Here is a 27,992-nt window from a genome sequence, read left to right on the forward strand (position 1 = left end):
TCCCGCTAAAGGCAATATTTGACTTGTTACTAAGCAGCAGTAAGTCACGTGATGTTACTTTCGTGACAGGAAGTGACATTTTTATTCGTGGTCTGAGATTATGTTCTACTTGAATATTGCTGTTATTTTATTTGTCTTAGCATGTGTTCAGCATTTTTCATTTGGAAAACGCGTCGATGGAAATTTAGACACGACTGAGGTGAGACATGGCATATTCAATTACTCTGAAGATTTTTTATTCATGTAGAAAGCCATTTACTCGTGGACTTATCGTAACATTGTTACATTGTACCAAATATTGACTAAGACACGATTGAATGTCACTGTATTGTAAATATACGAAAACATTATTTTGGATATTCTACGTCTTTGCCTAAGTAATGAACGTTTGCACAATCGAATGAATCTGAATTCGACAGCAGAAATGATGGAAATGTGAAATGAATAATAGATGAATGCTAGTACTACACTCGATGATAACTCTGTAATATAAAATCACAGGCTGTACAACCTTGTCCCTTTTGGGATTCAGTGCTTGAGATATTTTTTTTTGTTTTGACCACCAAAAAAATATCTCCAGTGCCAAACCCCAAAAAGAGATTACTGCATTTGTACAATATACATTAACATTTGTATTTCCCTAGTTTATTTGTTGTGACAGTACATGTCACATTACTTCTGCAGCATATGAGGTTGGAATCCCATTCCTCAATACCCCAACCTCTTACTTCTGAGCACCATTCTGCATTCTGCTTTTTCCTGCATTCATTGAAATCAGCAGAATTACAATGTATAGTAAAATATTTACCATTTAAAACATTTTATACAGATTCTTTACCCAAAGATGGGAGAAGGTGACTAAACTGAAAAAGTACAAATTACCTACCTGATGAGAAAATCTGGCAATCCTAGAAATCCTTTTTCAAAGCAGTTTAAATGAACTTTACATTTGGTTTTCAGCATTTTGAATGGGTACATCCAGCTGATAAAATTAAGGATTTTAATTTGTGAAACAAAAATATAAAATTAACCAATGAATTGCCATTGCCAACTTAAAGTTCGTTTTGTGAAAAACATACTGCATTCTGTTAAATGAGTGACCTAATTCAAAATGACTAGTCACTTTGATATCTGTCTTCATTACAAATGTTTTCTGTGTATTTAACACAAATTTAGGTTTTTTTTCGCTTGATTTCTGGTAGGTTAAACTTCTTTTATGTAAATAAAAGACTTAAAATATTTTAAACACATGTTTAGCTTATTCACATTTATCATGGCTATCAACAGGTCAGATTATAAAGGGTGGCACTAAGTCAGAAAATAGTTTGCCAAACAACTTCTAGCACTGCTGGAGTAATGTCACATGTGACATCTGTCCAGAATCTATCCCCAAACCCAGGGTGATACTTGGTCTGAAAATTGATGGAGTGATCTTTAGGTCATTGAAGACCCTTAGTCCCTGGCCCCATTTCAGAAATTTTTTAATGGATTTGCATACCCCATGGTGGACAAATGGGTGAAAATGCAGACCTCTTGCCAGAAGTACATTTCTATGATGCTCACATTAATGCTAATAACATTCAGAATAACCTTTCTCTTATGTACTATTTTTTTTCTGTCTACCACGAAAATAGTGAAAATTAGTCATGTTTACAGTATTATTCCCAAAAATGATTTCCTAGCTCATTCCTTAGAAGTTGTTTGTTTTTAAAGATGTAAATGTACATGTACTTTGTAGCTGGAAGTGTGTATCAATACATGTATAAATAATTTGATCAATGCAAGTCAACGTAAACCCTCAGGATCTAGAGTTTGAAAAGGAGGGGTGTCAGCCGTGCTCCTCAGAAAAAGGAGTGCTAGGATTTATTTTGCCATTTTTTTTGTCAATTTTACATGTGAAAATGACAAATTTTCTAATAAAAGGATGGGTGCCAACCCCCTGCACACTCCCACTGGATCTGCCACTGAATTTGATGAAACTTTATGAAGGTTAGGCATGACATGTATACATTTATTGGTGTTCATGTACATGTATTGCAAGATACTTAAAAGGGTGGTCAGCTATATAAATGGCAATTAAATTCCTCAATTTAACATATTTTTATATGTTGCTCACACTCATCTGCATAAGCTTTGTCTTAAGGTGATTATAACACTCTGTTATACATGTACATGTATTTTCTGGTTCAGACATTTGTAGTTCAATATCTGCAGTTTATTACACAACATCAAATTAGCATAGAGATGTACTATTTAGACTGATGAACCCATTATAACTGATTACACCAGGGTAAACATGTATCAAATGTATTTAAAATTTTTGGCTCGGTAAACAAAGTTATTGAAAAGATTTTTAAGATGAATTTTAAATTTAAGAGTCCCATGAACCATATAGGCTTAAAATGAAAACAAGACTTGAAATCTAGTAGCATGTGGTATAAATAATTACCTTTGGATTGAGTACAGTAAAACCTGTCTAAACAGAAACTTGACAAATTGGATCAAGTTAAAGCCCTCAATACATTTTTAATTAATTCATATGTTCCATTTAAACAAACACTTGCCTCAACCAATTTTATCTTCTGTGGAAGGACTATGTATATAATAGGAGTCATTTTATTAGTACAATGTATCTATCTTGGTAACTGTAATCCCTCCATAAAATATTTTAAGATTAAACTTCAGTTTAGAAAGGAATTAAGGATACTTTTATGCATATTTGTTTCATAAGATAAAATCTTAGGAACATTTTACAATCCAAATAAACAAACAGAATTCTGGAGGTTTCAATTGGAAAAAAAAATTCAGATTTGGATTTGTAAAGTAATGAAAAAAATACTGTATGAGAGGAAATTTTCATGAGGTCCTAATTTTCACTATATTAGTAAGGTTTGGATAATCGCGAAAATAAAAACACCAAATTTAAGTCCAGGTATTCTACATATAATTTCATTCCTTTAAATTTAAAAACCTGAAAATTGAAAACCACAAGAAATCTAATTCCCTTTCATAGACCAAATTTCGAATTTTATGGTATCTGCAAAAGTCACTCGCTATACAGTTATTTTAGATGAGCTGTTAAGCTTTCAAGAAGTAAATGCATTAGATTGGCAAAATTTTAAAAGATCAAAAAAGAAAAAGAATGTATCAATGGAATATCTGCATATCAAATTCAAAAAGTGTGAGCAATGGTCTGGCATGAATTCTGTGACTTGACAAGCAAGAATTTAGTCAAATTCTTTAAATTTTTATTTGTGCGTACAATGTTACAGTGCATTATTTCTTTTCACTGATTATCTTGCTATGTCAGACATGACACAGAATTTAATCTATAATTATGAAATATTCTTTAGATGTATATTGATCAGGAACTTTGTTTTTTTCTTTTTGTGCAACTGTACAGTATATTTTCTATGTATACATGCATTTTTTTTTAAAAAAGTAGTTCATTTAAATGGGCTCATTTCAACAGAACTACTCAACCTCTTGTTACTATTCTATTAGAAAAATTAAAAATTAAGACTGTATGCACACATTCCAGGTTAAAGTTTAAATGGTGATTAACTTTTGGAACATGGACGACCACACCACAGGGCATATAAATATCTCATGACTTCTGTGGTTCAACTCCATCGGCGATTTCATTCTCCATGACATGGTGGAAATCACTTAATGTTCCATTAATGCCCTGTTTTTTTAAATGCATTATCATTGATTGTTTGAACTCTGTATCATTTACCTTATATTGTACCCTTGCTGTAGGCTTATATTTCAGACATGTACCCAATATCACACCCCTACTTGGAACACACTTAAAATACATAAAAAGATAAGTTGAACATGACAAGTCAAAATCTGTATCTCATGCTGTAACAATCAGAGACCTGTTTCATCCAACTGGCCAATGGCCTTTAGCATTATTTAGAGGTCCAAATGTACAAATGTATAGTATGAAATAGCCATAAATGTACATGTACATGTGCATTTGTATACAAAACATGTAATTCAATCATTTTATTTAAGTACATGTATTGTATACAAGTGAACATGTTTTAAAAACTGCTTTAAATGTCCTTATTTTTTTTGGTGTTCTCATTGCTGCAAAAGGACGTATAATACATTAGCTTTTTTGTACTCAAGTTTCAAAAAAACTCTTACTCTGTTTTGTTAAACCAGGACTGGTGTACTAGGCATATGCCCCCCAAAATCGGTAAGACAAATTTTTGTTCACCATAAATTTGTCCCCATAATATTTTTTGCCTCGCTTTGCACAGCATTTATTTCAATTAACGCCCCTCCTAAACTCAAATCCTGGATCCGCCCCTGTAAACTGATAAACATCATTTTTTAACAAAGAAAATTACATGAACTTAATCAAAAAGCTCTGAAGTTATTAGATGATTTCTGCAGCTACATGTAATATGCTAATTTTGTGTGTAATAGTGCATATGTAATTGACCAGTACTTAGTTGTAAGTTTATTTCATACATGTACATATGAAAAATATAAACCCTGGTATAATCATTTTATTGTTTATTGTAGAACTGGCAATTCATTACTAGATTCTGTTTCCTGTCTAAGGAGGGTACACTTGAGTACCATTTTGAATATCCTAAGGTGAGTTTTTGATATTCACAATGCATGAGTAGTTCATCACCGCAGGAAGGTTAGTTATCACAAAACAAAACCAAAAAAACAACAAAATAAATGTTACCATATCAAATGCAGATGAAATCTAAGGAAAAACACCAAGGTGTTTTCATATTGATACATGTCATTTATTCACATTCACAATAATACCAAAATATTGGAGCCAAAATTTGAGTTAATTGCAAAAAAAAGAGGCTTTTTTAAATTTCAAAGTGGTATATTATAAAGTATTTCTTCACTTTTCCCTATACAATGTCATATTTTCTAAGTGAATATGTCTTCTTTGGTAAAAATTATGGTTAAAATGATTACCCTCAAGTACTATGTGTAAGTCATTGTTTTATATGACCAAAAAATAAGGATCGTACATGTATTATGGTATCATGCTGTCATTGTCTGTAGACATTTTGTATCTGGACAATAAATTGAATGTACAAGTAAGTCACAAGTGTATAGATCTTTACGAAATTTTACCACAAGGATTGATGTCACCAAAGAAATGCTGGCTAGTTGATTCTTGTTGTTAAACTCTGCCACACATAGTGGTAAGGTATTACATGATACCCTCAGTAAAAATTTTGCGGTTGCATGTCTGTCCCCCCGAGGTTTCCAAATGATGAATTGAGAACAAATCAATTGTTTTGAAACTTTGCCTAGTTGTAAACTACTATGGAAAAAACAGGTTAAGATTAATTTCAGACGAATTCCAAAAATAGTTTTCGAGTTATGCCATTTTTCACCCTTTACCATCCTCCTTTTTTATCAATATATGTTTCCAGAAAATTCATTAAGAAAGAATCAATAAATTGTTTTGAAATTTTGCACAGTGGTTAAATATTACAAAATACAAAGTAAGATAAATTTTCAAGTGAATTCATAAAATATTTATGAGTTGCGTCATTTTTTACTCTTTACCTTCCTCCCTTTTTTTACCAATACATGTTTCCAGATGATAGCTTAAGGATGGATAAAGAATCATTTTGAAGCTTTGCACAGTTGTTAAGTACTATGAATTACAGATTAAGATTAGTTTTAAGCTAAATCTAAAAAAATACTTTTCGTGTGTAACTCTTTTTAAATTCTACATGAATATATATACTTACAATGTGGTGGGGTATCCTTTAATATCCCATTAGATGCCCTATTTTATGACATGAACCAGATTTGAATTAGGGGCCTGAAATAAGCATTTTAATGATATCCTTACTATAAGTAATGGATCTCTTAGTACCTCTTAGTATTGTTTTTTTAGATTTGTGATTAGAAATGTTTATGTATTACGGGGCCAAAAAGAGACCAGAAAAACGATCAACCTCTGCACCCTGCTAAGCATTGAATTTTCCATGTTTTATGCATGAATGACTGTCTTGAATTGTATAAAGAAAATATTATTCTCCCTATTTGACAGGACAACTTGAAATTAAGGAACTGATAATCAACAGCAATTATCTAGTCTGGTAGAGTGGTTATCACAGATATTGACTCAGGACCAGTTATATTTATTATTTATGAAAAAATATAAAAGAAATTTTGATAGTTCACACTGTAATCTATAAAGCTGTTTATTTGGGTGAACAACCACAAAAAAGTATAAAAAGGTCAACTCAGTCCTTATAAATGGAATATTTCTTTCAAAAGAATCACAAAAAAGGCAACAATACACCAAATAACAGATAATGAGGAAAGTACAATCACTTTATGTTTATAAGCAGGCATTTCCCAGTGTATGTAAATGGGATATGATAAAGAAATTGTCCAATCAAAAATCAAATGACAGGATTTGATTAGAATGAATTGATTAAACATGATAATCTTTGTTTCTCAAAAGGTACTGTGATTTGAATGGTTCCTTTGTCTTTAGTCTTATACATCCATACAATTAGTTTTTTAGTCTATTAGTACTAAATGTACTTCTGTTAAAAACACTTGTATTTGTTTTTTTTAGATGTTTGATGCATCCATTTGCATTGCAGTCTGTTTACTTGTTGAACTTACATTGTAAACTACTTTGCTACTATAAATGGGTTCCTTTTTGATATTTTCACATGTACATGTATTATAACATCATAAAATGAACCATTCACTATATATTGAAACTTTCCATTCAAATTATGACTACTTTATGGAATTTAAATAAATTTTGAATATGTCACAGTAAAGGAACTCTAGGTTACTTTAAAGTAGTTCCTCATGTATTACAAAGATATTGATCTGTTTTTGTACATTGTATTATTTGATTTGGAGGTACAGTGTATACCAGTTAAAATGGCAACACAGGACAGGAGTCAGGATCTTGATATGATCATTTATTTAAAAATGCCTTGGTGATTATTTAATGTTCAAATTGTTCTATATATATATACATATACATTGTATGTCACATGAAAATGTATTTGAGTGCATTACCAGGAACATGATTAGATTATTAATGTAATAGAAGTTTCACTTGTTATTGAATGCAATATTTCATAAGGTTTAAATGAAGCTGTTGATTCATTACAACGATCAGTTATACCAATATAAGTACATTAAGATATGGTACATTGTACAATGTAGTACAGTAAAGATTAGACTAGACAGTGACCCCCCAAAAATTTAACTCAATTTTACAAAGTTACAAGAGCTTGAATTTGCTTGGAAAAAACTGAAAAATACAAATCTGACTAGTAGTTACATTTAATTATGATTTAACAGATAATTATGATTTTTTTTTAATCCATCCACTTTCCTTGATATTTATTAGCATTCTAATCTTGAATTACAAATTATTTGGCCCCAAATGTCTTTCATCCAGATAAAAATCCTTGACTTTAATGCCTAGGAAGATGTGTTTGTTACTTAAGTGGAAGAATGATGAAGTTTTGTAGGTCTACCAGGATCAACACCTACACCTTCAGCATTGTGACTGATATCTCTCTTATGTATTTTAGTACATTTGTACTTATATTTGTTTGTTTGAATTAAAACATTGTGCTAAATTTCTTTGTTTTTCAGAACTATGAAACCCAGTATTTGCTGCTGTACTTTGACAACAAGTGGGATGAGGCATATAAAACTGGACTGGTATGTGTTTAAAGACCTTCGACCTCAAAGTCAAATCCACTGAACTTTGTGGGAAGTATACCCCTTTGAATTTAGTAATGGGGAAGACATAGGTTTTTGAAGGCAAACAAAAAACAAAAATTTTTGTAGCTGTAATGAGTATGTATTTTGAGATCAAATTTTGATTTTTGAATTACAGCAGAATGTAACGTGAGTTTATAACCTGAGGTTCATTTAAAAGGGTGCTAGTAGTTCTTTGACTAAAAGATTATATTTAAATTTATTTACATATCGTGACATTTTCTTGGCAGAGGTTGTATCCAGTAGTTTAAATAATTGAATACATACCTGTTTAAATAGCAGTGTAAACTGGTCTTCATTCTCAAAAAAAAAAAAATCATTAAAATATTACACTGTTGTACCTGTAATAAAAATATATTATTTCCTTTGTAATGAATCCTTGAACATATATTCATGTATATAACTAGAAATTACAATTAATAAGGAATTGGTGTAGATATGTTGTCAGGGAAACCATTTTTTTATTTCAAAAGTTCAAAAACTAGAATAGTATGCAAAACAGAAAATCAAACTGGCAATAGTATACAGCGTAATAGATTTTATGTACATATATGTTCCCATGAATATTTTTTGTCAGTTTAAGTAGCACTCCAGCTAAGAATCATGCAAAATGTGTTTCATTGGTAAAAAGCCTACATATTTTTATTTTTGATATTTTGTTTGAATGGCCATAGTAAACAGAAATAAACAATCAGTTTTTCATATAACCTGTGTTCTTTGGAGATAAAAATTATATAGAATACACTGTAAATTTCGAAATTAAAGGAGATAACTCTGTAAATGACACTGAAATACAATAGAATCTATTGGATTTTCCATGTTGATTATCTTCTAAGAGCAGACAGATTTGAATGAATAATTACACATTTCATAGTATAGACCCATAAAACAACATAATTACAAAAATAAAAATATGTAGCCTGTTTTGGGGTGTATCACATTTTTTAGATTTTGCATGATTCTTTCAAAGACAGCTACTTAAATTCTTTGAGCCATTGTATCAATGTGTCAACCAGAAGGAAAATTCTAGCTGTTACAAAAACTGAAGGCACTGTTACTGTAAATCAGTATCTCTTGTGTTGCAATTTTGTGAAATTAGGTCATGATAATAATTAGAAGCAGTTTTCAGCTACTGCATGTCTGTTAGCCACTGGACTCCATCTGTCCGTCTGTCATGCTATTGGGATACATATTTTGTGTAATTATTGTAACTCAAAAAGAATTGAAAAACATTTTCTAATTTAAACTTAGTATTGTGTCATATATATATTGAAAATGTTCACTTACTATTATTGACACAACTAAATTTTTTTTCATGCATTTTTAGCATGTTTAAAATGGTAATTTTTACAGCCGTACGAGCTAACATTAAGGCTAAAAAAATAAAATGTCTGTTTTCTACCCTATTTTTTTGTGCCTACCCAAATCATTTTATGGCCATTTTGACTCAAGCACTGTTAAAGTCTAGATTGTTTCCCTATTAACTCAATGTAAAATATGTTTGAAAAAAAAAAATTTCTCGACCTACCTACCTTTTTTCTCTTGTTGGTAGCAGGAAACAAGATTTTTTTTTATTATTTGTTTTGGCCTAATATATTTATAACACATTGTAATCCTTAATGTAGTTTTTAACTTACTTAAGTGTTTTCATACATCATGAAGATACTTATGCACTGACAATACACTACATAGGTCCAGACATATATGGTTCTTATTCAAATTTATTTTTGACTACAAATTCCTGCTGCATGTACATGTACAAGCAAATGAGAACCCAGTTCAAAAGATTTATCCTCTTGACTTGACAAAAGTTGTCCTCTGAATGTAAGTCTAGTTATACTTCTTATAAGTTATCCTGTAGATAAATGTTTATAGGCCAGACAAAGTTTTGAGCAGCTGGGCTCAGATTTCTAGTGATATGAAATGTAAAGGTTAAGGTTCATTTACAGGCAAAATTTGCACTCTTATTTTCCTGAAAATTTATGTTTGAATCACAGCCAACTTTTATTGCTGAACTAAAGTGTTAAACCTAAAGTTTAATTGCTTATATTTATAACTTATCTACACTGCTTGTAAGTCATAATCATTGGTCAAAATAGCTGATTTTATTATATTTTACAAAACCAGGAACTACATGTAAATTACCCATTCCACATGAAATAAAAGTGTCTGTGCCAATGTAGACTCATGTAATATTTTGATATTCTGAAGCATTCTTGTCTTTTCATCAGAATTCCTGAAGATTTGGTTGGTCTATATTGGTGCAGGCATAAAAAAATTGAAAAAATGATTAATTTTGTACCAAATTTAAGCTATTTTTGTAAAGTCTTGAGTTTTTAGCTATGTTTGACTTATTATTTCTCTACAAGAACAAACTTAAAAGTTCTAATATGATAATGTTGTTGTACTACATCACTGGTAAGTCCTTAACGAAAATGCAGATTGGAAACATTCTATTACCATATTTAGAAATTTAACCTAGAAGGGGACCGGAAACATCCATTCATGTACCTAGTCCTTTAAGTTACTCAAATATGATAGAGGTAGTGTCCGTAGTAGAGGGTCTTACACCAGAATACATGAATACATATTCAATGTATTATCCAGGACTTTTTTAGCTTACCTGGCCAAAGGCCATGTGAGCTATTGCCATCACGTGGCGCCCGTCGTCTTCATTAACAATTATACAAAACTCTTCTCCTCTGAAACTACTTGACGAATTAGAACCAAACTTGGTATGAATGTTTCTTGGGGTATCCTGCATATAACTGCTGTGAGGATTTTTGATTTGTCAAAAAACATGGCCACCATTACTAAAAATAGAACATAGGGGTTAGACAGTAGTTTTTCGCATGTATCTCCTAAACCGTTAGGTTTAGCTGAATTCTGACATATGGTAAAAGTGTTCAGCATAATGAGATCTATCTCTAATCAAATTTTGGTTTTAATCTGTTAAGCAAAGTTGGAGTTACTGCCCTTTTTCAACAATTTTTGCTATTGTTAGCTCACCTGGCCTAAGGCCATGTGAGCTATTGCCATCACTTGGCGTCAGTCGTCGTTGTCGTCCATCGTCATCGTTGTTAACAATTATACAAAACTCTTCTCCTCTGAAACTACTTGACTAATTAGAACCAAATTTGGTTTAAATGTTCCTTGGGTTATCCTGCATAGAACTGATGTGGGGATTTTTGATTCATCAAAAAACATGGCTGCCATTACTAAAAATATCACATAGAGGTCAGACAGTAGTATTTCACATATATCTCTTAAACCGTTAGGTTTAGCTGAATTTAGGTATGGATAAAAGTGTTCAGCATGATGAGATCTATCTCTGATCAAATTTTGGTTTTAATCCATTAAGCCATGTTGGAGTTAATGCCCTTTTTCAACGATTTTTGCTATTTTTAATGTTATTTCATTCAAAAATCTTCTCCTCTGACACTACTTGACCAATTGAAACCAAACTTAGTATGAATGTTCCTTGGGGTATCCTGCATTGAACTGATGTGATTTTTGATTCGTCGAAAAAAAACATGGCCACCATTACTAAAAATAGAACATAGGGGTCAGACAGTAGTTTTTCACAGATATCTCCAAAACTGTTAGGTTTATCCAAATTCTTTCAGTAGCTGAAATGATCCATATTATTAGGACTACAAAAGTCTTCAGACTCCTTCTAAGATTTATTGCCCTTGAAAGGGGAAAAAGGACATTTTTTTTTAAATAGTTTTCAGTCAATATCTTGAAAACTCTGATAGATTAAAAAAAACTTTCAATTTTTGAAAAGATCTAGTGATAGTCCTACCAAAGACTTCTTGAGTCGAAATTGTTGGACAACTTCTTGTTTAATTTATTGCCTTTGAAAGGCAAAATTCAAGAAGGTGAGCGAATCAGGCTCCTGAGAGCCTCTTGTTTTATATATTTGCACATGCATATTTGGAGAAAAAATTCCTGTCTAGAGGGAGATATTCCAAGGTGATGGATCTGAGTGGCTCATCTTATCATCAAATACATGCGAGGAAGGAACACTCCAGAATTATACTTTTCATTTCTCCTTTAGAAATTCTAGATTTTTGTTTCAAGTGAAATATATTAAAAGATATCAACTGCAAGTTTTCTTGTACTGCTTAAAAAAATTTAAATCCTTAGTGTATGAATAACAATATAGGGCTAATATATCTGAAAATATTTTCTGGCAATGTCATAATGTATGAGTATAATAATGTGGTGGTATTACTTATTTCAGACATGTGAAGAACAAGTTAAACTTCTAAGCTGGGTCGACAATCAAATAATTACTCTCAATAAAAGTGGTGTTGGGAACTGTACACTGATAACTAAGTCTGATGGACAATATTGGATGTGTATACGTAAAGTTACTTTCTCATCCATGAGAGAAAAATGGTGGTTCATTGCTGTCAGCAACTGTGCCTCAACGGTAAGTAAATCTGATGACCATCTTCAAAAATAAAAGAATGAACATTGAAGCCTAGTAAAGAGATGTTGTGTTGAAGCAACTGGGATGCCTGATACACCCTTTAGCATGTTTGACAGAATAATGGCATTATAGAATGTACCATGTAATCTCCTACATGGATCAAAACTGGTGGTGAAATAATTTCAAACTATTACTTTATGTACTTAATAACCAGATAGAAAGGAAACTATACAATGTTACCTACTGAATAGTCCAAATAATTATGGAGTCTTGGGATGCTAATTTTTATTTTGCTTGCTCACCTCCCTATGAATGAGGCATAAATGTCAGATAAAAAAAAATGCCTCTGCAGACGTTATGATAATCTTGAAACACATACAGAAATGATGGTTGGAATTCAAATTTTGTTTCATACGTCTAATATGCATTTACAACCCCTGCCCTGAAAAAGTGTATGATGGTTCTTGTCATTTTGTTTTTCTACTCTAAACAGGTTTCTAAATGCTTGTAGATATAGAATTGATTTTTGATTTACAGAAGTAGTGTACTTTTTGTTCAGCTCGGCTGATTTTTTATCATGAGATTTTTTCTAAGGTGTTAAACTTTTAGTATATGAATGGTTTTATGTTGATGATTTTAAAATGAAGTAAGTGTTTTGTTCAGATGATCATTTGGGTCTTAAAGGACAGAAATTTTTATGGATATTGCACTTCATTCTATAATTAGATCAGTAATATAACTTTTATATATGTAAATGTAAGGGGTTCAAATTAACCAGGACCCTCTCATATTTATACCCCTTGCTTGAAAAGTATATAGTGATCATGTTGTCCCTCTGTTAGTCTGTCCCCAGTTCTAATCAGCAACTCCTCTGAAACCACTGAATAGATTTTGACGAAACTCATAAATTCTTTATTAGAGCCCTGCTTAAAACACTTTAAGATTTTGATAAGAACATTGAAGATCTTTGATCTATTCTAACATTGTCTATGATGTTCTATTTTCAGAATTTTGAACTCAATTTATGAATAAGTAAATGGAAGCTGATGTGGCAAGCCATGTATGATCTGTTCACATGTATTTATTTGTCATTAGTCATTTTCCATTTAAAATTGTCATTTCTAGAAGAATAAATCATTCTTGCCCAAAACAAGATATTTTTTAAGCTTAGATTCACCCTACTGTTGAGGGTTTGACATCAGCAGCATTGATTTTTCTGACACTCTGCCACTTCTAGGTCACATTATTATAAAACTTATTACATTGAAATGATACCATATTATATTACATGAACATTGAAGGTTTTTTTTACAGTCATACATGTTCTTCTAGCATTGTTTCAGTCATACACATTCTTCTAGCATTGTTACAGTCATACACGTTCTTCTAGCATCGTTACAGTCATACACGTTCTTCTAGGATCGTTAGTCATACATGTTCTAGCATTGTTACAGTCATACATGTTCTTATACCATCGTTACAGTCATACATGTTCTTATGGCATTGTTACAGTCATACATGTTCTTATACCATCGTTACAGTCATACATGTTCTTATACCATCATTACAGTCATACATGTTCTTATACCATCGTTACAGTCATACATGTTCTTACGGCATTGTTACAGTCATACATGTTCTTATACCATCGTTACAGTCATACATGTTCTTATACCATCGTTACAGTCATTCATGTTCTTACGGCATTGTTACAGTCATACATGTTCTTATACCATCGTTACAGTCATACATGTTCTTATAGCATTATTATGATTTGTTTCCTTGTATGTCTTATTTTGATTACATGTATTTCATGTTCTTTGTTATGTGTGTCTATTTTCCCTGTCTTCTCATTATCCTTGGGTTTATGTTTATGGTCACTATTTTTATCCATGTTCCCTTGATTTCCATTTTACTTAGTATTTGTGGTTTTTTTTTTTTGTTTTGACAGAAAGGGCTAAAGCTGTCCTACAGTCTTCATATGATGAATGGTGAGGATGGGGATTTACTGAAGCATGAAAACTCAGCTGACCAGTTCTGTAAGTAATATTATCTGTAATGCTCAATGGATTTTGTACAAATTTTGTAGGATTGTTAGTTACAATGCAGGTATGTAGTTGATCATTTTGTGTGCCACTATTTTTATTCACCAAAATTTCCTAGAGTTATGGACCTTTGTTGAATTTGTACATGCTACACAATAGGAACACTTTATGGACGCAACCTCTCTGATACTGCTTAACAGATTTTGTTCTAATTTTGTCGGATTGTTGGTAATCTTAAAAAGGCTTATGTAGTTGATCAAATTGCACTGCCATTTTGATTCAACAAATTTTACAGGAGGTATGGGACTTTTACACTCTTTAACTTTTTTTTTTTGCTTTGTTAGGGTACACATGGCTACGAATTGTTTATTTCAGCTGAATATAGTGAATCCTTAAGTTTTTTTTATTCTTTTCAATAACCATTGGTAAAGTCAGAATGTTTCTCCCATGGTCACAATGTAAAAAAAAGGTATAAAAAAATTCCTACCAACAGTCCCAGTTTTTTTCTAAGATGCAATAACAAACACACATTATTATATCCCCACTTCGAAGGGTAGTGAGGTATACTATTTTACCTTTGTCCATGTTTCTGTGTGTGTGCATTTCCATGGGTCTGTGTTTCTGTAACATTTTTTTTTGTCACAGTTTTCTCAGCAACTTGAAATTTTAACACATTCTTCCTCTAGGTATGAGAAAAGGTGGCATATATTTTAGGGAAAAATCAACAAGAACTTCCTGTTTATCCAGGGCTTTTGTTTGTTTTTGACGTATTTGGAAAGTTGAAATTTTTGTTGCATTTTTCTCAGCATCTAACTGAATTTCCGTAGGTGCACCATACAGTGGGATACATTTTCAGAACATTTCAGCAACTTCCTGTTTACTATGACTATGGATTTAATTTTGACACATTTTGAAAGTTGAAATTTTTGTCTGATTTTTCTCAGGAACTACTTATTACTTGATATTTCAACAAATTCTTCATGTTTTGTTTAGAAGATATCTTTTAAGTTTATCAGATATGTTATAAAATTCTTTTAATGGGATATCTTATGAAGTTTATATGATGCCTTAATATATAACTATCTTTTCCAACCTCTTTAAGGAATTTAAATACTATGTGTGTGTTTTATTGTGTCACAATAAAAAAGATATCTTATAATTTTATGGAATATCTTACAAACTTAATAAGATATCTTATAGAATTTTTTAGATATCTTATATCATATAGACTGTTCATTATATACGATATCTACTAGTTGGAATAAATATAGATATGATGTGCCTTAAATGAATGCCATTCTGTTATCATGAGATGTTATTAAACATATTTTATTTCAGATATTTTACCAATCATTATATCATTTTTCTTGGCTTACATGGGATTAGGAGCTCTGAGCAGTGCTGTTGGATGTAAGTACAGATTACTTTCGTTCTTGTTTTCAGGGAAGGGTTTCAAGTTTTGAATAGGTACAATACATACCATATTTTCCTGACTATAAGTCATTACTCTTTTTCAGCAAAGTGTCAGTCTCGACTTATCATTCACTTCGACTTATTTAAGGATTTTTCAAGAAGAAATGTTCATCTACAATGTATTTCATAAGATTTGCTTATTTCAAAAATTTTGGGTAAACAATCAGTGAAAGCCATAATTCAAACAGTCAAACCGGCAATCGAATTCAAAGGTTATTGATCAATGCTGGTATCCTTTATGAATGAATACACGATGTTTATAAAAACTTTAAAACTGTTAAAATATATACAAAAAAAGCCTTTTTTTTACTGGTTAGACATCATAGAGTGTTCAGGAGTTATCTGTCCTTTAATATGCAAATTTATACCCATTTACGGTATGTTGTAACACATTCGCACGTGGCTCAAATTATAATCAGTTAATTATCTAGATGGCTTATTGCAAATTGCAAATTTAAAGATTACTGTTAGTTTTTATTGTATTTCGAAATACCAAGTAATTGTTTATTAATTACCACTCGTAATTATGACCTATTTATCCAACTACTTTCCCGCTTGACGTGTACTATTTCGCACACCTGATGATCTAAGTCTTCAGAGCAATTGACATGCAATTCAATAAAAAAATAATTGAATGCTTGGAAAAAGTGCACTTTATCAAAAATACAGTACATGTATTAATTTATTTCGGAAATACTATACATGGTAACATTGCTGAAATAATATGCTGTGAAAAAAACATGCTCAACTGGGATCTCCACTGACACCTACAATATAAATGCACACACCTGACCCTCAACTTATCTGGCAAATTTGACTTACCTATGTTTTTTTTTGTTGATTTTGGTCAAAATTAGACAATTCGACTTATACTCCACATCGACTAATAGTCCGGAAAATATGGTTATATTTGAGTGAATGACTAGGAGTGTATAAAAGCTTATACATGTACTATTGTATAATTTATGTCAAAAGCACAGAGTGAGGTTAATAGCAACAAGTGCATCTATTAAAATAACATTCTTCAGATGGTTCCCAGTGATAGTTTACAGCCAAACCAAATACAGTTCAATTGTCTACAGAAACAGGGATTTCCGCAACAAGAAAAGAAGAAATTAACACTTTTTAGGATCGTTGAAAATATATACTCGTTTTCAATGCATTTCTTTCATTTTTGGTCTGCTTCATACATTATATTTCATTTTTGGGGGGATATGGTAGTACTGGCATATATTATGTCCTTATGCCTATCTTTTTATGTCTCTACATTTAAGTGTTTATGCTTAAAAACTACATATAATTCTCATTTCAGATGTACTCCATACACAACAACTTTTTCACACTACATACAAGATGTACATATTCTCTATCTACACAAACTGTTTTGGTCTGTTCATACTGGTTATTGGTTGGGGGAAATATGTAAATACAGGCTATGAAGAAATTGGTGCATGGCTGGCAGGTAAGAAATATAGGCTATGAAGAAACTGGTGCACGGCTGGCTGGTAAGAAATACAGGCTATGATAAAACTGGTACATGGCTGGCAGATAAGAAATATAGGCCATGATGAAACTGGTGCACGGCTGGCAGGTAGGAAATATTGGCTATGATGAAACTGGTGCATGGCTGGTAGGTAAGAAATACAGGCTATGATGAAACTGGTGCATGGCTAGCAGGCAAGAAATACAGGATTGGTTTAGATGGTTTCTTCCCTAAAGATAGTAAAATTTTGATTTTTTACATTCAAGATTTAGCAAGCATCCTGAAATTAAATTTTTACTATCAAGAGTGGAGAAGTATATGAAAAGTATATGAAATCAAGACTATTCTGAAGAAGAATCAATATCTTCCAGGGGAAAGTGTTGAAAATATTAAACTGATGGAAAGCTCTTATGAAAATTTACTTACCCACTTGTGTTCAAAAATTGCTGCATACCAGGTAGTTAAACATTTAGAATTGGATAAAGTTGTAATTTTTCATGATCAAAGACAGGTAATTTCTAACCCACTGATTTTTAACTCCTGGTAGTTGACTATGAGAGGTTTATTTTATTAATTAACCCCCCCCCCCAACAATTTTGCCTGTCTGTCTGTTTGTCTGTCCAAACTATTTTTAAGCAACTTGCAACCCTTCCTTAACAACTTGCAGGATTGTAATAACAGAAAAAACCATAAAAACCCTCTGTCCAAACTATTTTCTAAGCAGCTTGCAGTATTTTTATGAAACTTTGTAGGATGTAATATAATCATATGTAGATGTGCATATTGTCAGGAATTTATGTTTGGACAATAATTGTAAAAATGATGGCAGATGGACTCTAGCGCTTTTCTACAGAACTTGGTATCATATGTTTTGCCACTCCTTCTCAATGACTTGCAGGATTTTGTAAAGCTTTATTGGGTGATAAATTTCTATATTAGGATGTGAATATTTTAATGAATTAATGTTTGATCAAATATTGTAGAAATGATAACTTTTCTTGTGGGAACTTAGTTTTTTCAGTATAACTTGGTCTGATGCATTGTCCACAACTTCTCCTAACAACTTCCAGGATTGTTATGAAACTAATTGGAGAGTTAGATTTACATAAGGAGTTGTGCATATTGTCAGGGATTAGTCATAATCTGTTATTGTGTTCTCAACAAAAAAATATTGTTGTACTGATTACTGTTTGGAGTTGGATATTTTAGGAATGGCAGCAAATTGTATGTCAAAAGTGCTTTGTCTATCCATCATAAAAGTTGTGTGTCAAAAGTGCTTAGTCTATCCGTCATAAAAATTGTGTGTCAAAAAAGCTTAGTCTAGCCGTCATTAGATTGTGTCCAATATGAATCATATTGTCCATATTGGTTCCCAAATGTTCAATGTTCAACAGCTAAGGGGGTGGGGGTTAGTCCTGTTAGGGGCAATGTCTAGTTTAGAAAAAGTATTCTGAGACAACTGGTAGGATTTTTATACAGTTTAACACAGTTGTGAAGGCTTGTTTTCCACTTTTTACTTTTGATTACAATCTTATACCACATGTGATATTGGATCTAGATCACTGTCATTCAATGTAAATATCTAATTTAAGAAATAATTTCAATTTTATCATTGTTATACCACATGCTGGCCATTTATATCACCTTATTTTACTCCGAGTGGTTGTGTGGGGTAAAATAATGACATAAGTGTGCAGTAGGCAAAATTGAGTAAAACTTATCTCTTATGTTGTTGGTTATATGTTTATCACCTTTTTACCTTGGCTGCTGTCTCACATTATATTTGATAATAACCCTTGATGGTGACCATGAATTGATAATTATTTACAAAAATTTTTAATTTTTTATATTAATATATTTGACCTTATTTATTATTTTATATAAATTTTTCAGGGCGACTTTTCCAGGCAATTAGTGACATAACCTTTGTGCTGATGCTAGTGATGATGGCCAATGGATATACCATCGTTAGAGGAAAATTATCCACACCTCTTTATATAGCTCTTGGGGTTTTCTTCAGCTTGTTCACATTAACTTATGCTATATTATTTGTATATGAAGCTGAGGTATGTAAAGTGAAATGCTCCTCCATAATATATCATGAATTGAATACAAAACTTCTTGTTCCTCATTATCCATTTTCATCGTCGTCTTTCAAAAGTCTTCTCTTCTGAAACTACTGAGCAGAATAACGTGAAACTTTGCAGGAATGTTCCGTTAAGGGTATCTTGCACAAATACCAATACAGTGTCTATTGGGTCAAAATTGTAAGATGACTCTTTGTTAAAAAAATAAAGTTTTTAGCAGTTTTCAGCCAATATCTTGAAAATTATAATAGATATTTAAAAACTTTAAAGGGATGAAATGATTTTATTGATTATAGGCCGTACAAAAGTCTTCCTGTGTCAAAATTTTCTGATGACTCTTTGGAGTTATTGCCCTTGAGAGGTGAAAAATGACAGTTTTTGCAGATTTCAGCCAATACCTTGAAAACTAAAATAGATAATAAAAAAAATTATTATTAGGCCTATATTCTTTTTGGGTTGAAATTGTCTGATTCGGTCTCACTAACCACTGCTAATGCTTCCATTACTTTACATGTTAAAAAAGTAATTTTCAAAGTTTCACTGTGAATTCCCATGACAAATGACATCTTAAAGTTGCATACCATTGCAAAGCTTGGAAAGTAAGGCTTTCAAAATCATTATGCTAATGGTATGATGATTGCTGAAATTCTGCACAAAATTTAACTGAATAAATAATACTGAAAATCCACATTTTCACCTTTTCTGCATGACAACATGGAGGCAATTTACTCACACATATAAACAATATTCATACACTTTTGTATTAAATTACAAACGTGATTTTAAAGTACACATACACAGCTTATTTTGATTGCTTTTGATCAGAATACACACTAATAATGCACTTACAATGCATAGATCTAGGTTCAGTGTGTTTTTGGTACATGTACTACATAGGGGGTAGCCATTTGACACAGAAGTGGTTAGTGAGACCTTAATTAAGAACATTATGTGAGTTTTTATGTTTTTTTTTTTACATTTTATGAAGTGGTTAGTGAGACATAACTCCTTGTTAGATTTATTGCCCTTGAAAGGCAAAAATGGCAGTATTTTGACAATATCTTAGAAACTGTGATAGATAAAAATAACTTAAATTTGATGAAATAATTCTTATGACAAGGCCTATTAAACAAAGTTGTAGGACAACTCTTTGTTGGAGTTGTTGCCCTTAAAGGCAAAAAATTTAACCTGATGAGTGAGTCAGGCTCCTGGGAGCATCTTGTTGGATAGTTAGTTTTAAGTTCGATAAATTTTGTTTCTCTTAAAGACTTTTCCTGTAATGTTGATGCATGAAAAATGGTTTCTTATTTAGAATTATATTCCAAATGGATGGACAGCTAATAAAAAAAAAAGGTTTTTGCTGTTAATTAAGTCAATCTTACAAATAAACAGGAAATTGAGAGAAAATCTGCCAGGCAGTATGAATAAAGTACCATAAATTTCATTAAATTATAATTAATAGAGTTACTCTATATATAAATTCCCTGATTTCCATTTCAGGTGTTTGACCCAGGAGAGGTGTTGTACATCTATGAAAGTCCAGCTGGATATGGACTGATAGCTCTACGTTTAATCGGCTGGACATTTTTCTGTGTATCACTCATCATCAACATTGTTACTCATTCTAGAAAAACCTGGTTTTACATTCCATTCTTTATTTATTATACAATATGGTAAGTTAATATTTAACTGTGAAGGTCACAGATACATGGTGCTCATGTAATAGAATTTGTTTTCTCTCGATTAAATGACAATCACTTTATAAACTTCCTTTAATGGTTTTAACTGTATGATAGAAAAGGACATTTAATTTCTATCAAACATAGATTTAAAGATCTTATCCAATTAACAACAAAAATGAAAAATCAGAAAATTGTCAGATATTGTCATAATATCAAGGACAGACAAACTGTATCATCTGAACATTGCCTTTGAATGTGCTGTAAGACAACAAACCCAAGTCCTTCATGATCATGTCTTTTGGTCTTTTTTTTCCCAAATTCAACTTTTTCCTTTTTCTGGTTAGCATGACATTTAATTTTTTTTCATGAAAAAATATGATAAAAATGTTTTTTTTTTTTTTAATCAGAGATTCATAAAAGAGAAAAGGGGAAGGGCTTTTCAGGTTGTAGTTATTTTTAACTCGAAAGCATTACTGTGAAAGAACTATTGTTCGTGGGATACCCATTTTTAATGGTTTTCATGGAAAGGCCAAACTACAAATTTAAGAATCCACAAACTTGTGTTTCTTCCCTTATTCAAGAAATTGATATCCAAGAATTAAAGTACTTTAACAGTACATAGTTTTTTATCTTTTCATTTATCTATTCAACATTTAAATTGATAAATTTTCTATATACAGGTTCTGGGCTGGTCCAATAACCATACTTATAGCAATGTTTGTAATAAACCTCTGGGTGAGGGAACAGACCGTGGTGGGTGTGTCTAACTTCGTCATATTATGTGGACATGTCTTTTTCTTGGTAAGTGTGAATGTAGTATCTGTAAACATATTAATTTCTGTGGAAAAATTATTTTCACATATTTGTGGTGTACAGATAAATGTGAAAAATAGTTTAAATGTAGCATTGAAATTGTTTTTAAAGCTAGAAATGCTTGGGGTTTTTTTAACAGTAAAAGTGATATTTGTGAACTTGACAGAATCTATAAAAATTGATATGTTTATGCTACATAAAGTTTTGAGTAATATTATCAGTGGTCATGAATGTTAATCCCATCTCTATCTTTCATGCGAATATAGTCAGATTTAAGTTTGAATTAAAAACTGAAGATCAATTGTAAGTTTACTAACTATATTGTCTCAGTGTTGTAGGATTCCTATTTCCCGTTACCCGAGCAAGTAAAATTTGGGTCAGGGAAAGTTAGGTACTTAGTTACACTTTCCAGTGGCAAGTTGAAAACTTCATATGCTATAAGGATTTGTTAGGAATGCAGTCATTGACTGTGGGAAAGTTGATTTTATATCGATTTTTCCCGAGGAAGCCTCAATTTCTGAAAAATCCTAGAACACTTTCTCTGTGTGAGGATTAATTGGTTATTTTATTAATTATAATTATCTAAGTCAGTGAAGAAAGTAGTGGTCTGTTTTGTATCAGTAAGAATTTTTTTGTTATGAATATATGATCTTATTTGAGTCTATCTGGGTAGGTGAGACATATTTCCATGACAACTTTGTATGTAATAATCTATTTATCTTGGTACCTTTCCAATTGTTTGATTTGTTACAGATTCTAACAAGACCAGGAGCAGCAAACAAAAACTTTCCCTACCACATCAAAACTACACAAGTAAGTACTATACTCTAAACAATTTATTTTCATAAATTTCACAAGACTGAAAAAGCAGTAGTGATATAAAATGATCACTTTTATGGTCATTAATGTATGTCTCATTATTGCATGCATATAGCTAAAATATTGCTGCTCGGATGTTAAACCCCAACAATCAATCAATCAATCATATTCCATGCATTGTATTAAACAGTGAAATAGTATTACAATGTTTTTCTCAGTTGTCTGTTCTAATATACTCGCTGATTTATTGTGAGGTAAATGTATTAATGTTTTCGGTGTGCTAATTTTGCTATTTTCGTGGTAGACTGAAAAGCTTGATAAATAGTACCCACGAAATTGATTTGTATGCAACACTAATCATTGTTCTAAACTGCGAAAATTGATCCTTGCAATTGTGTTCACTTGACTGAATTCGCTAAAATTAACAATCACAAAAATTAATATGTTTACTGTAGTTAAGTAGCAGTCTTTTTAAGGATCATGCAAACTCTGTAAAATATGATATACCTAAAAAAAGGCTACATATTTTTGATTTGTTATTAAGTTACTTTATAGGTATAGATGAAGAAATTTATTCATTCCAGTCTGTCTGCTCTTAGGAGATAATCCAAATGAAAAATCAAAAAAATTTTATTAAATTTTATTAAATTTTACAGTCTGTCTGCTCTTAGGAGATAATCCAAATGAAAAATCAAAAAAATTTTATTAAATTTTAGTGTTGTTTGTGGATTTATCTCCCTTCATTTTGAATTCTACATAATTTTTATCTCCTATGAACAAGTGTTGTATGAAAAACCACGTGTAACTTTCTGTTCACTATGACATTTTAAACAAAATATCAAAAATAAAATATGTAAACTTTCCAACTGTGAATCACATTTTGCATGATTCTTATGTTGAGTGCTACTTAAATATTAATCAATTAAAATCAGAAACAAATTTTTGGCCCCAAGTTAGGTTTCTTTATTGGTACCTTTAAAAGAATCCATAGTTTGTATGAAATTGTGCATTACAGAAAGAGAGTGAATAGAAAGTTCCAAGTATAAAATGTATAAAACTAAAAAGTTCAAGATTAAAGCCAGAAATAGCACATTACAGGTTAAGATTTCAGAATGTGAAGATTTCTTGGTGAACAGATCTTATAATGGTAACTAAAATTCTCCCCACACAATTTTCAGAGGAAAAGCCCCTGGTGGCTGATAAGTTCAGAAATATGTAAAAAATTCTGCAGCAGTTGTAATTGAGTTTGTATTTTAACAATCACTATAGATCAGTATGATGGATGGATCAGAGAAAGAGGCAGATGCCAATAGTCCATATGAAGTTGGAGAGAGGGAGACTATGAATACACATGGTCCTGACTTACAAGGTCTTTTTGTTACCGATAGGAGAAGAAGCAGTGCTCTAACAGAAGACCAAACAGTAAGATTAGTATACCCTACTCAACAATTGGATGGTATATTGGATTCACCTTGTCCATCTATCTGAATTTCATTGCAAAGATCACGGCTCACAATGAATGGATTGATTTCAAATTTAATTTGTGTCTTTAAATAGATGGGGCATAAATTGTAAACAATTTTGGGTGCTGTCCCTATCAAAGTCCAGTATGAGTTGGGGTATTACTAGCACAACAACACATTGAACTTCATGTATATAGTTGTTTGATTGAGAAAGTTTATGAGGGAGTCTAATTCTGTTCATAAAAACATTTTTAGAATTAAGATCTTCAGAATTGGATTGGCCAGTGTCAGCAAAACAGAATGTGTGAACATGGGTGACATACAACAATTCCACACAATATTGTTGATATTTTAAACCTGGTGGTCGTAATGAAATGAAAGGGCCATGATTGCTATGAACAATGTAGTAAAGGTACCAGTATTGCATTACATAGCCCTGAGCGGGTGTACATCAAAACATGGAGGCTATTAAGATATAGTGCATTTTCTTTTTGCCTCTCTACAAACTAATGTTTGGTTAAAAGATATGAACAATGACTTGTTAAATAGAGCAAACATCACACTATAAGATACCAAACTTTTTTTTAAAGAAAATCTAAGATATTACCATAAAAATGTTCAACTTTTTCGGATGGTTTGATGAGTGCAAAACGAAAGTGAAAATACAGAAAATGGCTGTTTATTGTTCAAGACTACTTTTCTGTCTAATCTTCGTGGACTCACCTTACTTTCTTTGCAGGAAATCATTTTTAGCATGTCCTTAGTAATGCTACATAAGTGAAAGTTTTTTTGAATCAATTTACATATTTAAAAATAAATTCCAAAAATATGCACTTCACTATAGAAGTCTAAGGGAATATTAATGCAATACTGAGACCTAAAAGCTTTTTAATTTAACATTGATTATTTTGTACATATAGCAGGTCTTGTGTTTAGATAAGGGAATGTGGGAAAAAACTGCTTAAAAATATTCTGGCATTTCCTGTTGATAAATTATGTATATTGAAACTTAACTTTTAACTTTTCAGACCCTAACAGAGAAACCAAAGGAGATAAATGGGCATCTTCCATCATTGACTAATGGACATTCAAAATTACCTCCCTTGTTGGAGAATGGAGAAAAATTACCACAGAGAAATAATGCCTTATCACCAATTGGACAAGGGAGTGATGTAACACCATCTGCTCCCCCTAGATATGATATCTTCAGCACAGCTAATAACTGAGGAACCAGGTTCTAAAATATGCTGAATACTCTTTAACAGATCTTCCACATGAGGATAATACAAGTTCATTTGTAGAATGAAAAAAAATGCTTATGTAACTTAATAATAATTTCCAGTAATTATACATGGTAGTATTGTGATATATTTATTGTAGTTAAATAACCATGAACTTCCTGCTCTTATGAGATGGATGAAAATTTGTACATTATTGTTTTGTAATTTAAAAATTAAAGGTATGACATTGTTCAAAATATCAAACATTGTTTGTGAATTATCTTCATGCTATGGTTATGTTTACTTTGTAAAGTGTATTATTTTGTAGATGTATATCTTTCATTGTTTTTTTTTGAAAGATCCATGAAATTGAAAACAAATTGCTAACTGATCAAATTTAATAGCATGATGAATCCTCAATTCAAGGTGAATACTTTTTAATTCAATTCACTTAAAATTTTAATCTTAAGAAATATTTGTATAAAAAATATAACTCTTTATTACTTATTTATGAGTAAAATGTGCATTTTAATAAGTTTACTTTGCCTTACATGGTAGGTCTGACATAAAGTGGCATTTAGACTGCAGATAAAAGTGGACAAGAAATGATACTTAGAAAGCTTTTAAAGCAATATCCAAGCTATGCATAATCAGTATGATATTGTTCAATATAATTGTACATTTGCAATAAGATATTAGAAATTATATGTTTGTACTTTTTTTCAATGTGTTGTTTGCCCTAAAAATTGTAGCCTATGCACAGATTTTTTTGGTGGTTACAATATAAATATTTGGATATTTATTGGAACATAATTTTAAGCAGTTACCATTGTACATTCTGTTTTTTAATTGAAGTTCTACATGTACACCTAGAGTTTTTTTTACACCCATCTATTATTATCACTTCAAACAGTAACTCATAAACACTCCAAACAATTTGTATTGTTTATTTCGATTGATATTCAATTAAGATCCTTTCTAATTTTTATTAATTCATGATTTCACTCTTTTGAGTTATGGGGCTTAATTTATAAAATATGAGATGATTTCCTGTTTTTGAACTGTAAAAAAAATAAATCGAAAACACTTGTGAAATATTTAATTTTAATGTAGTAAGGTCTCTTTTTAATATTTATCCATTTCTGATATAAATTTTCAAGTTATGGGATTCATTAACAAAGGGAGGTCTCTCTTTTGATTTATCAAGTCAGATTCATACCATCGTTCCATATTTTGTATTAGGAACAGTGTGAATTGTGGGTCTTAACAGTCTTACTTGGTAATGCATTTGTCAGCATCAGTAATTAATGAATATTCTTTTTGGCAATATGATAGCTGATGGTTCAGCACTTTATATCCTTCTTGTTGTTAAGGTTTTGTACGTTTGAAAATTGTTAATTATATTTTTAGAATGTTTATCTATTAAGTTTTGCATATAAATTTTTTTTGTTTTTTTATGGAGAAGTATTATACTATTTTTTATCACAAATTGAAAATGTTCATTCATTCTTTCTTATTAGATTACCTTGTTTAGTGGGTAAAAGACCTTTTTTGGTAGGGAATGCATGTTTAATGCCACCTGTAACTATACTCGGCGTCACATAAATAATATACTGTTAAAATTTGAATAAAAATATTTTCTACGACTTTATTGACACCTACCATCGTTTAAATTGTCTTAAATGACTTGCTCATTCGTTTAGCCAAACGGCTTCTCCCTAAACAAGTCGCTTATTAGCCTAACTCATGCGTAACAAATCCTTACGGGAAAATCCCATACAAATATCCGCCATGTTGGTTTCTACGGGACGATTTGTTTACAAACTAAGTTTGTAAGTTCCCGTCGAACTCAGGTGACAATCGGCTGCTTGATCAACCTCTCGGTATTGTACGTTGTTCGCGTAAAATAAATCCGAGATATCCGAAATGATGCCGAAATGCATTCTGGGTTCTTCGGTTTTTGGACAAACCATTTAAACATAAACAACATCTCCTAGCAACCCGATCACTGTAAACATGGCCGACTTTTTACAATGTAAATATTGGCACCGAGAATTAAAATCTGACTGGAATTTAACGATTCAATGTTTAGGGAGAAGCCGTTTGGCTAAACGAATGAGCAAGTCATTTAAGACAATTTAAACCAAGGGTAGGTGTCAATAAAGTCATAGAAAATATTTTTATTCAAATTTTAACAGTATGTTATTTATGTGACGCCGAGTATAGTAAAACAGCAAATATAACATTATGTAAAGAATTCTTGTGTGATCACAAGCAAATGTGTTGGTTTTAAGAAGATGAATGATACAAAGGCCAAGAAAAAAATATATCTGTTTAAGGTTACATTGGATGAAAAATTAAGGTAGGTAGGTAAAATCATTTTTTTTATAACTATATTTTATATAGACACTTGTGGGTGGATTTTTATACTTTAACAAGTTTTCAAGTAAAACTCCATTTCATTAAAAAATACCAATAAAATGTGCTGGTATAGGCAGAAAGGGTAACCTTAAACAGACATATCTTTTCATGGCCTAATAGAAACACTGTTGGTATTTTTTGAAGTGCTGTTCTTCTTTACAACACAGGTTGTTGAATGATTTTGTTTGTTTATTGTTTTAATACCATATACTGGTGTTGCAATTTTTTTAGATATTCCGTCCCCATATTCATTTACCGTCCATACATTTTATGGT

At 31.3% G+C, this 27,992-nt stretch overlaps 1 protein-coding gene across 1 annotated transcript; it reads left to right on the forward strand.

The window, feature by feature from the left end:
* Window positions 1–38: 38 nt before the first annotated feature.
* Window positions 39–27,939, forward strand: LOC148616481 (transmembrane protein 145-like). Its single transcript, XM_088583552.1, has 13 exons — window positions 39–199; window positions 4,543–4,617; window positions 7,645–7,713; window positions 12,020–12,211; window positions 14,163–14,250; window positions 15,595–15,666; window positions 17,042–17,191; window positions 19,106–19,278; window positions 20,800–20,972; window positions 21,662–21,782; window positions 22,548–22,607; window positions 23,883–24,035; window positions 25,105–27,939. Exons 1-13 carry the CDS (start codon window positions 101–103, stop codon window positions 25,300–25,302), a joined length of 1,623 nt encoding a protein of 540 aa, XP_088439678.1. The 5' UTR covers window positions 39–100; the 3' UTR covers window positions 25,303–27,939.
* The last annotated feature ends 53 nt before the right edge of the window (window positions 27,940–27,992 follow it).

The sequence above is a fragment of the Perna viridis genome, chromosome 5 (genome assembly GCF_037379345.1).
Source record: "Perna viridis isolate PV_CMFRI_1.1 ecotype Kerala chromosome 5, ASM3737934v1, whole genome shotgun sequence".
In the NCBI taxonomy this organism is placed as follows: Eukaryota; Metazoa; Mollusca; class Bivalvia; order Mytilida; family Mytilidae; genus Perna; species Perna viridis.

Coding starts and splice junctions, on each gene's coding strand:
- LOC148616481 (XM_088583552.1), top strand. CDS start 101: ATGTTCTACTTGAATATTGCTGTTATTTTATTTGTCTTAGCATGTGTT. Junction 7,714..12,019: donor AGGCATATAAAACTGGACTG/GTATGTGTTTAA, acceptor TACTTATTTCAG/ACATGTGAAGAACAAGTTAA. Junction 19,279..20,799: donor TATTTGTATATGAAGCTGAG/GTATGTAAAGTG, acceptor TTTCCATTTCAG/GTGTTTGACCCAGGAGAGGT.